The 13,143-nt window shown below is 39.5% G+C and overlaps 1 protein-coding gene across 1 annotated transcript; it reads right to left on the reverse strand.

Moving 5' to 3' along the window:
• Window positions 1–259: 259 nt before the first annotated feature.
• LOC121262932 (brefeldin A-inhibited guanine nucleotide-exchange protein 2-like) lies at window positions 260–12,608 on the reverse strand. Its single transcript, XM_041165641.1, has 11 exons — window positions 11,190–12,608; window positions 9,013–9,330; window positions 8,466–8,811; window positions 7,938–8,360; window positions 7,550–7,842; window positions 6,743–7,016; window positions 5,534–6,039; window positions 5,101–5,422; window positions 4,568–4,946; window positions 3,725–4,389; window positions 260–1,104 (listed from the first exon to the last, which is right to left on the reverse strand). Exons 1-11 carry the CDS (start codon window positions 12,365–12,367, stop codon window positions 493–495), a joined length of 5,316 nt encoding a protein of 1,771 aa, XP_041021575.1. The 5' UTR covers window positions 12,368–12,608; the 3' UTR covers window positions 260–492.
• Window positions 12,609–13,143: the final 535 nt, after the last annotated feature.

The raw sequence follows: 13,143 nt of genomic DNA on the forward strand, positions 1-13,143 counted from the left end.
CTTTTTCAAGCCTTGTTATTTACTTTCATCAAAAGTAGACTGACGATTACTCAAACCAGTCTCTTAAGTCAGGATACGTGTAGAGAGGCATCGTTATTCATTCACCTGCAACAGAAATAGGAATGAGGCTTTTGCACGAAAATACATAATATATTATAGGTAAACCAAATGCAGAACTGAATGGAAACTTTACACGAAATTATTGCTTTGGGAGTCTCGTTGTCAAAAGAAATATTTGACTATCATACAACATCAAAACTCAGTGATAAAATCTATCAATCTATATGGAGGAAGCCGCACCCCTGAATAAACTACAGGAGGTTCAGAAGCACAAGCCAATCCGAAAACCAGGGCTAACTCATACACTATGAATCTATATTTCCGATAACAATTATCATAAAATGAAATATATATAAGGAAAATATAGAACTACAAGGCTTGGATAACAATATCATACATCTTAAAACAAAGGGTGCTGCTATCTCACTAAAATCAACAAGACCGGAGCAGAATAGGACCCACTGCCGAGCTAAGCATATCACTGAGAGCTACCTGGACCTCATTTGACCCATGGTCACAACTTATCAAGTTTGCAAGTAGGGGGAAGAACCGACCCAAGTTCTTCTCGAATGAACTCTCTCCCAGACTACATATAGCCTGGAGAGTGGCAACAATAAGAGGTGCACGTGCAGCCAATTCTCTTCGTTTCCCAGAACCTAAAGGAATTTGCCAATGGGGGGCATGCCCAAGGGATGATTCAGATACTGTTCCCGACTGAGAAGTTTCAATATAAAACTGTAAGATCTCCTGGCAAAGGTCAATAAGGAAGGACTCCACCTGGGCCTCATCATAACCTGGGGGCCTATCCAGTATAAGATTCTGTAAGAATGTGAAGCAAGTTTGGTAAGACTCATTCTCTAGCCGTAACAATGGAGGGTCTTGCATTTGGGTCATAGAGCCAAACTCTTGAAGCTTTGATCGTAGTGTGGTATTGCCATTGATCTTGTGAGCGTGGGTTGCCACATCACGCAAAGCATCAAACAGGATTAAGGTGGTTTTTGCTGAAAGTTGTGACCGATACATGTTATAGATTTCCATCACCGCCTGCAAATTTTGATACAACATTGCACGCATAATTGTTAAGCTTTGCCAAATGGGCAACTATACTACGGAAAAAACATAGTTATTCTCTTCATTAAATTTTAGAAAATATGAAGTTGAAAAAAAAGAATAACATGGTAATCTTTCCAAGTTTTCAGTGTCATCTTTACAGTCTCATTGATGTCTGGTAAATTAATAAAAAATGTGGTTTTCAATATCTAATAAAATAAGTAGAGATGGTTTGTCGAACCAGGCCAATTAATAAAACTTTCATTAATGGAATTGTTGTGCTACTTGCTCTTTATAGTGCATGGCAGTGAATAATAGAGTTAAAGAACCAACAGAAGATCCACATACACGATTTCAATTATGGTATTGCTTCATCCAAATTCAAACCAGACCTTATGCCAACTCGTCCTCTAGTCTAAATTAAGATGAGCAAAACTCATTCATATCCAAGGCTAATTCATGATCTAAAGTACTAAAAATGTTTACTCTCAATGTAATTTAGTAAAACTTCCACATGACTGTTTTCCCTTTTTGAAAGTTCCAAAATTAGTATTTTTTACTCGCAAGGGGGGAAATCTTTAAAAGGGGAAGAATAATTTGATGGGAAAAGCATATCTTCCGCTACAGATCAAACAGAACCTCAAATGGAAATATAGCACTTAAGATGAAATTCAAAGGCATGTAATAATTTGATGGGACAGTATCTACCATGTCTTAGTATCTACCCTTCATCTCCTTTCCTATTTGTCTTAGTTATGGATGCCTTGAGTCGTATGATTGAAGCAGCTGTGGAAGGGGGTTATGTGTCGGGTTTTATGGTGGGTGATGTCTCACGGGGCAGCATTACTGTTTCACATTTACTCTTCACAGATGATACTTTAATTTTCAGTTGGTGAGTTGGAATAAGGTTTGTATCCCGGTGTCATGTGGAGGATTGGGCATGCGGAATTTAAAGCTTTTCAATAAAGCTCTTCTTGGGAAGTGGCTTTGAAGCTACAACAAAGAGAGTAATGCATTATGGAGGCAGATTGTGGATGTTAAATATGGGAGGATGTGGGGGAATTGGTGTTCTAATGAAGTAAAAGGGGTGTATGGGGTGGGTTTGTGGAAGTCCATTCAGTTGGGATGGGGGGATTTTATCAAAAACATTAATTTCAAAGTGGGGAACGGGACAAATATTGTTGCTGGCATGATAATTGGTGCGGGGATTCAGCTCTAAATTTGATTATCCTAATCTTTTTAGGATTGCTAGAAACAAAGGGGCTGCAGTGGCTGACTCTTATCAGTTATCTAATAATATGTTGCATTGGAATGTGGAATTTACCAGGGAATTACAGGGCTGGGAAGTGTGTGAAGCTGCTGATTTCTTTGTAAAATTATATGATACGAAGATCGATCAGAATAGGGAGGATAGGCTGCTGTGGGTGCATGATTATAATTCCAGATTCTCAGTAAGATCTTTCTACAAGGTGTTAAATAGTCATGGTGATAAAGTATACCCCTGGAAATGTATCTGGAGAGAAAGGGTGCCTAGTAAAGTTGCATTTTTTTTTGTTGGCTGGTGTCTCTTGAGAAAATATTAACCACGGATAATTTGAGGAAAATAGGATTTTTTTTGTGATTGATTGGTGTTTTATGTGTAAAAAAGATGGCGAATCTGTTAACCATCTTTTCCTTCATTGTGAGGTGGTGACGAAGCTGTGGAACGAGATTTTTGCAAGGGTAGGCATAGCTTGGGTGATGCCTCTGGGTGTGGACTTTTTGGCTAGCTGGCAAGGTTCAACGGGATGTGCAGGCAGTGCAGCAGTGTGGGGGATGATCCCCTTGTGTTTGTTTTGGTGCTTATGGTTAGAGAGAAAAGGGAGGTGTTTCAAAGATTGCAAATGTACTATGGGGGAATTCAGGGATTTTTTCTTTAGAACTATAAGATTTTGGGTAAAGAACCTTGTAAGGGATGGGAATATTTTAAATGTTTTGCCTTAGTTCTGTTTCGCTTTAGCTTGTATTTAGGCATACACACTTGTATACTTCCTGTGTACTTGGGCTACACCTATTTACTTGGAATAAATTCTTTTATTATCTATAAAAAAAAAGTACCTACCCTGTAACATGCACAAAAACAAACTACCAAACTTTTAACTGCCAAGGGAAAAGAAGAAAACTTCTTAATTATGAATTAATATCAATAGTAGATGACACATTCAATGAAACAAATAAAACATAATTCCTGGAGAAGTTCAGACTGAACCTTATAGACTGTCAATGATGTTGGCTTGAGCTACGTTCTTTCAGTAAGTGATCATTTGCTTCCATAGAATTTTGGTTTTTGGGGCAACTTGAACTTTCAAGTTAAAAAAAATTTCCAATAATAATTTTTATTCATTTGCATGCAACGATTCAACAGTGCTTAGTTGTTTGGTTTATACCATGCCAACTCAAAACAATTCCATTAGCTGGATTTTTCATAGAAACATTTTTTTATAGGTTTCATAGAAACATCACCATCATAGAAAACAGACATATTGGCAGCCAGATTAAGCCCGTGTCATGACCATATGTTCATCTTAAGTAGGAAGGCATCTGTACTGATTGGTAACATAGAAAAATATTCTACCTGAATCAATAGAAGTTGAACGGCAGCTCGGCACTTTGCATCAGATAAATAAGCATAGAGATGTTGTGTCCTTTGGCTCTCTGAATCATCATCATCAGGCACGTCAGACACAAAAGACTCTACATTAGTTTCTCTAGGTAAAGACCCTTCACTGGCAATAAAAGAAAAATCAGGAACTGTTGCATTAGCTGCTTCTTTCAATGTCAAAGCCACTTCTTGCCACTTTTCTTCGGAGAATAGATCACCAGCATTACTCATCAAACGGACAAATGCAGCAATACCAATACCAGCAAGGCTTTGGTGAGGACGTTTAATAAAGCTCACTAGAAGCATCAGCACTTTTCTCAAAAGTGGATTGACAGTGTTATAAAATTTGACAAAAAGATCTACAACTAGTTGGAGGGCCAACGTGCATGTCTCGTAGAGCCATGCATCTTGATCAAGCTCAACTGTATCACTATCAGTTCCCTGCCCTGGTGAATTCCCCCCAGAAGGATCAATAGCATGCCTCACATAGTCAAATATCGGAAATAGAACTGATTCAAACACTCGTTCCCACAAAGAAAGTGAGAAATGATGACCATGATTGCGTAAAGTATCAAATAGAACTTGCAAGGCACTCTTCCTGATTTCAGGCCTAGGGTCAAAGCTAAGTTCTGACAAACCTGCACAAAGAGAAGGCTCATAATTCAAATTTTGACAACTGTGTTCGTATCAAAATTGAACAGTTTTACCTAACAAAAAAATAAGAAATTAGAACAATTTTATATCGGTTTTGGGTTGAATAAAGCAAATGGAAATGGTTAGTTTCAAGAGAACCAACAACTTATGCAGCTTCCTTACCAGCCAACAAAGGGAACCAGAAATAAACATGATTGTCTTTATCACCCATCTCGCTGTTATCTTGTTTACCATCTTTTCCTTTTTGAGGTGAAGATGGAGATAGTTTAGCAGAAGCTTCCTTATCTTTATTCCTTGACGAGCCAAGATCTCCTTCTGCAAGTTTTGTTGCACAGAACCGAAGAAAAGCAATAGCATTAAGGCTAATGTCTTTGTTGAATCTGTTATTAGTGAAGGCAATCAGGCAATTCACACAGTCTGTAAAGGTGGTGGTTTCAGTCTCAGTAATGTGTGGGAAGTAGTCTCGCACAATCTTCTCAATAATTTCAAAGGCCAATAGTACAATGTTTTTGTGGTCGTCATAAGCCGCAGTTGTGAAGACCTGAATCAAGTTACATAATAACAATAGGCATTAAGAATACATCGAGCAGAATAGTTCATCAAATCATGTCAATAAGAAAAATAACGTCCAAAGAAAATGATTAAGGACTGGAAGTTCTATTTTATAGATAACATATGATGGATAAATTCGATACCATGAACATGCTTTTCCATCCTGATTTAACATTGTTGACGCGAGATAACACCATTTGGGAGACACATCTAATGATTAACTCTCTGATTTCAACAGCACTACTCTTGCGCATTACAATGACAAAAGGCTTCATGAATTCATTTTGAAAATTATAGTTAGCCAGTTCTTCTCGGTCTAAGAATTTCATTGACAACTGGCGTAAAGAATCCATTGCAAATATAGCAATAGAAAGGTTTTCAGAGCAGCCAATGGTTACAAAGAAATCAGAGAGCACGTGCCAGATGCTTGACCACACAAGCCTGATGCGGTTCATATTATAGTGCCTGTTATAAGGACAAAAAAGGGGTAAAGTTATACAGTAGATACCAATAAATCATGAGAACGTGAATATGATATGCCCAAGGAGCAACAAGAGGAAGTAGGGCAATACATACGCAATCTCAACAATCTTGGTAAGGCTGAAAACTCGTGGATCAGATGCAGATCGCAATTCCTCCATAGAGACCTTGCAAAGTGCCTTGACAAAGTCTATTATTGCCTCACTGTTCAACTTTTGGCTCCGTGTGAATATGCGATTCATTTCAGAGCTCCCAACTTGTTCTAACATGTTCAAATTGGAGACTAAATTGTTCACTTGTTCAGACGTGACCACCCCAGAGGCATTGCCGCCAATACCAGCACTATCATAGGAACCCCTCATCACAGCAGAAGCCGCATACTGAATCCTCCCAGGTCCCTTTTTTTTCAAAACAGGAAGGATGGTGGACTTGGCTTGTTTTGATTTTTCTGACTCATTCTGAGGAAAAGCAAAAAACGTTGCATCTGGAGGAGCACCTTCTCCCAAGAGATGTAGATGCTCAAACCTAGAAACACATGTCAAGATATGCTCCCAAGCTTCTTGTAAGTAATTCCCATCCTCATCTGCGATTGTTACTATTGCCTATTAACAATATAGATGCCAAACACAGAGTCAGGCCCACAAGTGACATTTGCATAATTTTCAAAAATTTGTTGTCATTATTGGAAAATATATTACAAATGTTATAGATACACTTTCATATGAGATGTAGGCATCAGAAATCCCATAACACTCAATCGATTAAGAAAACCTATGATTGTTTTCTTCTTTCTTTCTTTATCAGTAACCTATGGATTGTTTTCTTATTTCTACACTATCTTTTAGTGAAAGTGAACGAGAAGGCTATAAAGAGACTTCGACAACAAAGATGAAGCAAGGTTTCAAACCTAATGTTCAAGTGAATAAATCTGTTCACAAAGATTTTGGTACTTTTCTAGCAGCAGCATTGGAGTTGATCAGATGACATATTAAGTGTGATGACTTGAAAGAAGTTCCACCAACTGACTCAAGAAAAAGGGTGTGCACACACACAGGGAGGGAGAGAGAGAGAGAGAGAGGGAGTCCCAAAATTATGATACTTAGTATGACACAAGAACCCAGCACGAGTATATTCATGTAAAACAAAACCTACGTGAATACTAACAATGGTTAATAAAATTTATATCCCAAAAAACAGAAATAAATTACGGTAACAAAATCTCTTATACATTGTAAAACTCTAATAGGGTCATCAACCATCATAACTTTTTGCTTATTTAATCCATTATAGCATGGCCCCACCAACCTTAATCGCATCTATGTTTTTCTGCTTGATATCAGTAGGAGAGTGGAGAGAGGTAAACTTTGCTAGGGAAGTCACAAAAGCATCTCTATGAGTCTTCATGGACATCACAGCAGTAACATGGACAGCATACCGGAAGCCTTCAAGGCACATAGCTATTACCACTTCATCATCACTCTGGTCAAGTGGAACACTGAAGGCAGCCAACATAGGAGCCCAGCACGCCTCAATCATGAACCGAAGGATCACCACGTCCGTTGCTGCATAATAAGCTGACCTACAAATCACCCAGCAAGTACATATTAAGAAGAAAAACTAAAAGATCGTTTCCTTCAGATTGCGTTAAGCCACACTTCACAATCTGCATAATCCAAGTTTAAATTCCAGGCAAGTAGAATAATGAAACAGCCAAACAAGAGACTATATGAAAAGCATATATGTATCCCACAGGGATTTTCCTCCTTCTGAGTCAGGTCCATTTCAAATGTTTGACTATCTACACATTTTTGTTAGCTTGTTCAAAAAGGAAAGTCTTGATGAAAAAAATAGAGAAGCATAATACGTGCAGCTCAACTCAGACATTGACCATTTATTGACTATTTGAAACAACACCACTGACGTGACAGCAGAAAAGTAATATGATCCAATGGTTTCAAGGATATATTCCCTAGAAAAATCAGTGCAAAAAACAGTATTTTTCAAAACAAGATCCTAATATTTGGTTTCACAGGAGTTTAGTTGTATGCACTGGCAAACATTTGGTAAAGCACCAGACAGTTGGAGCATAAGAAAAAAAAAAGTCCCTCTTACTCAGATTTCCGAGCTTTTTCTTTGAATTGTTCTTGCATGTGCCTGATTAGATCGTCACTGCTCTCCATATATTTGTCTTCTCCACGCTTACGGATCACTATATTCAGTATACCATCCAAGCCAAGAAGTCTATTTGAGTTCACAGACTGTTTCTGTTGAGGAGCCAAATCATCCTCTTTCATTTTTATCTCATTTCTGGATATCCGTTCAAAGAGTGACCTCAGGTACTCATCGGGTAAATCTTTTCCATCATCTATGCCCCGATTATTCCTGATAAAATCATCAGCTGACATCTGCATATTTTAATGTCAGGAGAGACAGAGAGAGGGGCTCTATTAGCATGCTGTATGAAGAATATGACTAGATCAAATGGAAAATGTGAACACACCTTGTTCTTCACCATAGCATTATGAGCATCAGTATTGAGCATTATCACAGAGTAAGCAAGGACATAGGCTGTGTCAGCACTTGTAAATGCCTTTGGATTACATTTGCAGTAACGCTCAGCAAACTTCTCCATAATTCGATCAATCTTCTGGGCCTCACCAGGCAACCTAAAGCCTTGAAGAAAGGCCCTGATTGCTTCATCAAACTCCATACCTTGAAATTCAAAGGAATCCACGTAGGAGTGCATCACTTTCAGTGGTAACTCATCCCTTTCTCCTAGATAATCACCTATCAAAGTCTTGTTCAAACCAGATGCGTTTCTAAGAAAAGATGCTATTCCCTCAGGTGAGTTGGCCACCTTGCTTGCATTGATAAGAAATTCGATCCCCTTCTTAGGTTTCCGATTAAAAAGAGATATACCTTCCTGCCACAAAATGTACATGAGATTCAACAGAAAATAGCCAACAGAAAGGGGCCAAAAGAGAGATCTGCTTGTACCCCAGGGCCCAAACATCACAAATTAACTTACCTGAAGTTCCAGCTTGTAAGCTCGTCGTTGCTCAATCGTCAAAACATCAGAAGCCTCACTGGAAGCTTCAGAATGAGAATCTGACCCTTCAACAGCTTCGTCCACATTCCCATTTGCGATGGGCTGACTTCCAGGTTCAGGGCTGTTATCAGCTGATTCAAACTTCTTAGTGGAATGAGGATCTGGAATACGCAACTGTTTATTCATCCAATCTCCCATTGATCTCAAAATCGCCACCAAGCACTTCATAGCTTCAAGTTTCATGGTCACCTCCTGCGGTGGCAACAGTGTGGTGGTTACACCAGGAGGGACACCTTGTGCAGTTTTAAGAAGTCCATTGACCATTCTGGGAAGATCAGCAAAAACAAAAAGAAGAATACATACAATGTTAACTTCATAACCAAATCAATCATTCTCAAAACATCAAGAGAAAGCATGAGAATGTAGCAATGAGCTCTGTTGTTACATTGGAAATTCTTGTTCTTGGACATGCTTTTGTACCATTATATTCAAAAGTATGAATTTTGCAGGATGAAACAGAACATACCTCTCAAATATGTTTGACGAATTAACATCACAATCATAATTAATAAATATGTCCACCAAAATTTGTGAGTCAACACAGAGCTTCTCAAGAAACCGAAGCACGATCATCTTTTGCTGAAAATTAGGTTGAACAACATTTTCTAAAACTCTCAGAACAATCATAGGAAAAAATACTCCAATTTCTGCTTTCAATCCAGCTCTAAATCTTGACACCAGACTAATGAAAATGGAGCAAGAAAGCTGGAAAACGATCATAAGAGTCGACGCGCTGTTCTTCAACAATGACAGACACAAGTATTGCTTAATGGCACCTAAAAACCTGTTTCAGCACAAACATATTAAGGACACAAATTTCACAATAGAAACGTCACTAGTTGGGAAAAACACAAAAAATACAATGTGAGAAAGCAACAGAAGAGAGAGTTACTTTTCAGCAAAGGCAACTAAAGTAATGAAACGTGCTTACAAATGAAAGAAATCAGAGCAAGACTTGCAGACCTACAAATATTCAAATATGTGAGCCAATGAAGAAAAGAAAGAACCCAAATGTGGTTCAGCAAGCCATATAGCTAAATCTTGATAGAATGCATGTGTGAATCTAATTAACTAACTGCCTACCAAGTATGGCATAGCTGATAAGAAATGCTAGATTTGTACAGATCTGTTTGTAAAGCAACCCTGCCCCCATCATTTGATAATGCCTAAACCAAGTATCTAGCCAAGAGACTTACAAATCAAAGTCCAATTGATTTTTTCCAAAAGTGATTCTGCCCAAAACCATAAGCAGCAGGACAATCCAGGAAATAAACAAGATGGAGTAGACTACTTATTTGAATTCTTGTGTACAATGCAAAGATTATACCTTAGAAACTTGTAATTTTTTGTCTATGGTGGTGCATTTGGAGGGAGCGGAATGCAAGATGCTTTGAAGATCAAGAGAGATCAATGGAAGAGCTTAGAATTTTGTTTTTCAATACTTTACTCCATTGGTGGATTGTAATTGATTTTCATGGCAGGTCTTTTCATGAGTTTCTTGTATCTCTAAGCTAGACATTGTGACCGTGTTCATGTATATGTCCCGTGTACTTGGACACTCTATGTCTCCCTTTTGATCAATAAAAAAAAAAAAAAAAAATTTGTTTACCGATCAAAAAGAAAGAAACTTGTAATTTTTTGGTGGGGCACATCATTAGCATTCACCATTTACAGGAAACAGACCAAGCCTGAGGTCATAATAACTAAAAAATTCGAATTTGCCAGCCCAGACATTTATTAAAAAAAAAATAAAAATGTGTTGTGAACCTTTAAAAAGAAGTTTGTGATGCGCGCAAGACTAAATTTTCCACATGAAGTGAGTCTAGAATGCATAGGAAAAGCAGCAAACTGCTTGGTAACACAGTTATCAAGGCTGTCTTGAAACAAGAAGTTATATCTATCTACACAAAGCACAGTTTCTTGTGCAGCTAATGATATACAATAGGATGTCAATCCTAGTACCATAAGTGCATAAGCTAGGAAGCCAATCCTAGTACCATAAATGCATACTTCATTCTAGAGCCAACGACTGCCAAAACAAGGCTCAGCACCAAGGATATCAAATACATCAGATGCATACTAATCCCACCAAACACCAAATCTAACTCCATTTGAATTTTCTCCACTGGATTTTTTTTGATAAAACCATAGGAATCGTTAACGTGCTATACTGCTAAAAAGATCCACATTTTGCCTATGTCTCACTACTAGCCTCCATATCTCCTTCCAGCTACTACGATTTCCTGTAACTAACCTATTCCTTGCCCACCCCGAAATAGGACCCCACACTTCCCAGTTTAATCTCTCGTGCCAATAATTATTTCCACACAATTCAGTATGCACCTGAGAGACCAAGCTGACAATACCGAGTTAAAATAATGAAAATACACGTTAAAAATAGAACATTCCGTTTTCAAATTATAGAGCGGGTACTTTTTCATTCTATATTAACAGAAAACCGTGAAGTTGTAATTTAGCTACAGAACTACATATTTTGTCTATCCAGCATTAATTCATATTTACGCATCCAGAAGAAATGCTGAAAGAGCACAAGTGTGGCTTTAACAAACACGATGACAAAAAGAAGCCCCGGACGCAACATGTGCGTGTGTGTATGCGAGAGAGCGGCAGAGAGAGAGATACCTATCACTGGTCCTAAACACAGCCCCGGCGTTTTCCAACAAAATCTTCAACAATTCCAAAGCCACAATCTTCCCCCTCATCAACTGGGGATCCGCCAGCGCCTCCTTGGGAGGCGTCTTCATCGACAACTTGCAAAGTGCCCGGAACACCAAGAAAGCGTCCCTCCGCAACTTATTCCCGATCTGAACCTCCAAATCCTCATCCCTCTCCCCCTCCCCATCCGCCAACTCACCCTTCCTTCCCTCCAACGCCGTCTTATACATACTGATCTCCCAATACTTGGCGTCCAACATATCCTTATCCGTTGAATCCAACAAATCCGCCGGGTTCGTCGTCTCAACCGTCGTTGTCTCGAACGCTCCGTCATGACCACTCAACGATACCTTCCCTGGCGTAACAGGATTCAGAACTCCGTCAATGTCCTGCATGATCTTTGTTATAAAACCTTGCACGAACATTGTCATCGACCCATCCGCATCGGATTTCTCCGCCGGTTCCATCAGTTCGGCGACCACAATTGGCTGAATCGGCACCGTCGAAGAGTCCGCCTCCATTCTCCGGAACACGATCACCAGCATTTGAATCAGCGACGCCTTGGCCGTCGTCTGGTTCACCATGTTTTTGCTCCCCAAGTAGATATCATAGCACGTCTTCACGATCTGAAGCAAGCAATCACCGTGAATTCGCAGCGAAATCGATGTTACCGCCGATAAGAGCGTCTTGAGAACGAGCAATTCCATCTGATCGTCGCCCAAATCGTGACATTTGCACACGGACTCGATCAGGCTGGTTAAGAGCTTTGCCTCATCACCGCCGGTGGGGTCGGCCTCGCCGCGGAGGTAGCCATAGGCAATTAGTTTCTGGATGCAATCGACGGCGGGATCAGCGATTTTGAGGACACCAGAATTGGCGGCGTTGATGAGTGGGCTGAGAATTGACTCGGAGTCGGAGAGAGAGAACTCGATGTTCCCGCCGTCGTGAAGTGGGCCTGGGCCGAAGGAATCGGGCTCGCTCTCGCTCTCGGTCTCGTTCTTCGAAGGGGAAGAGAGCTTTTCGAGAACGGATTTGCACTCGTGGGCGAGCTTGGAGTGCTTGCGCCACGAGGCGTTCTTGATGATCTTCTCAAGGGCTGGGGAGATGACCTGGCTTAGCCGGGAATCGGCTTCCGAAGAAGCCATTCCCGAATTCGGAGATTCGAGGGGGGAGCTCTCAGATCTGGGGTCAGTACGAAATGGGAGGGTTTATCCCTCGTTGAAGTTCCGTAGGCGAGACTGTTAGCCCTACGAGTGATAGCAGCGGGCTGACTCACCGAGCCGGCGGCGAGTTTACTGGATGCGACTGTTCTGGGTGCATCAAACTCTCGGGGAAAAAAGGAAACCGGGGGGCGGGGGGTGTTGAGAAAGGAGAGTGAGCTTCCGCTTCTACGAAGAGGTGTTGAGATTTAGATCGGATTTGGGATTTTCATTTTCTTTATCAGTCCGATTTCGTATCCCAATTGACTTAAATACCCCTATCTTTCTTTCCTCGACCTTTATGTAGTATACATGCAACTCCGACAGCGTTGGATATAAAAGGGGTGGTTTGGGTAATTAAGGTAGGAAGAATTTTTAATAGTTGTGTGAGTAGCTGTTGATCGGAGTTGAGGAGAAGATTTCGAATCTTGAAAAATGAATGGACGAATTTGGGAAATCATGAAGATAGAAAACCTGATTAATGTCCGTTAAAATCTGTTATTCGAGTTTTAACATTTTAAATGGAGGTGAGCTGGATATATGAAATATGAAAGAGTACTTTTATTTTAATTTATAAAATTTATTTTGTTTTATAAAATTTATTTTATTATTTTACTTTTAAAATTTAAAATTTTATTATTTTCAGCATATCAATAATTAACATATAAAAAATTTTTTGTAAGTTTTTATTAAATACATTTAATATTGGTCAATATGAAATG

This window comes from Juglans microcarpa x Juglans regia, chromosome 1D (genome assembly GCF_004785595.1).
Source record: "Juglans microcarpa x Juglans regia isolate MS1-56 chromosome 1D, Jm3101_v1.0, whole genome shotgun sequence".
NCBI classification, from domain to species: Eukaryota; Viridiplantae; Streptophyta; class Magnoliopsida; order Fagales; family Juglandaceae; genus Juglans; species Juglans microcarpa x Juglans regia.

Bases quoted from the DNA above. Each gene is read 5' to 3' on its own strand.
- LOC121262932 (XM_041165641.1), bottom strand. From the start codon at position 12,367: ATGGCTTCTTCGGAAGCCGATTCCCGGCTAAGCCAGGTCATCTCCCCA. The intron at 7,017-7,549 runs GTAAGAGGGACT...GGTGATTTGTAG, and splicing joins GAAAAAGCTCGGAAATCTGA to GTCAGCTTATTATGCAGCAA. The intron at 4,390-4,567 runs GTAAGGAAGCTG...CTCTTTGTGCAG, and splicing joins CTGGTTCCCTTTGTTGGCTG to GTTTGTCAGAACTTAGCTTT.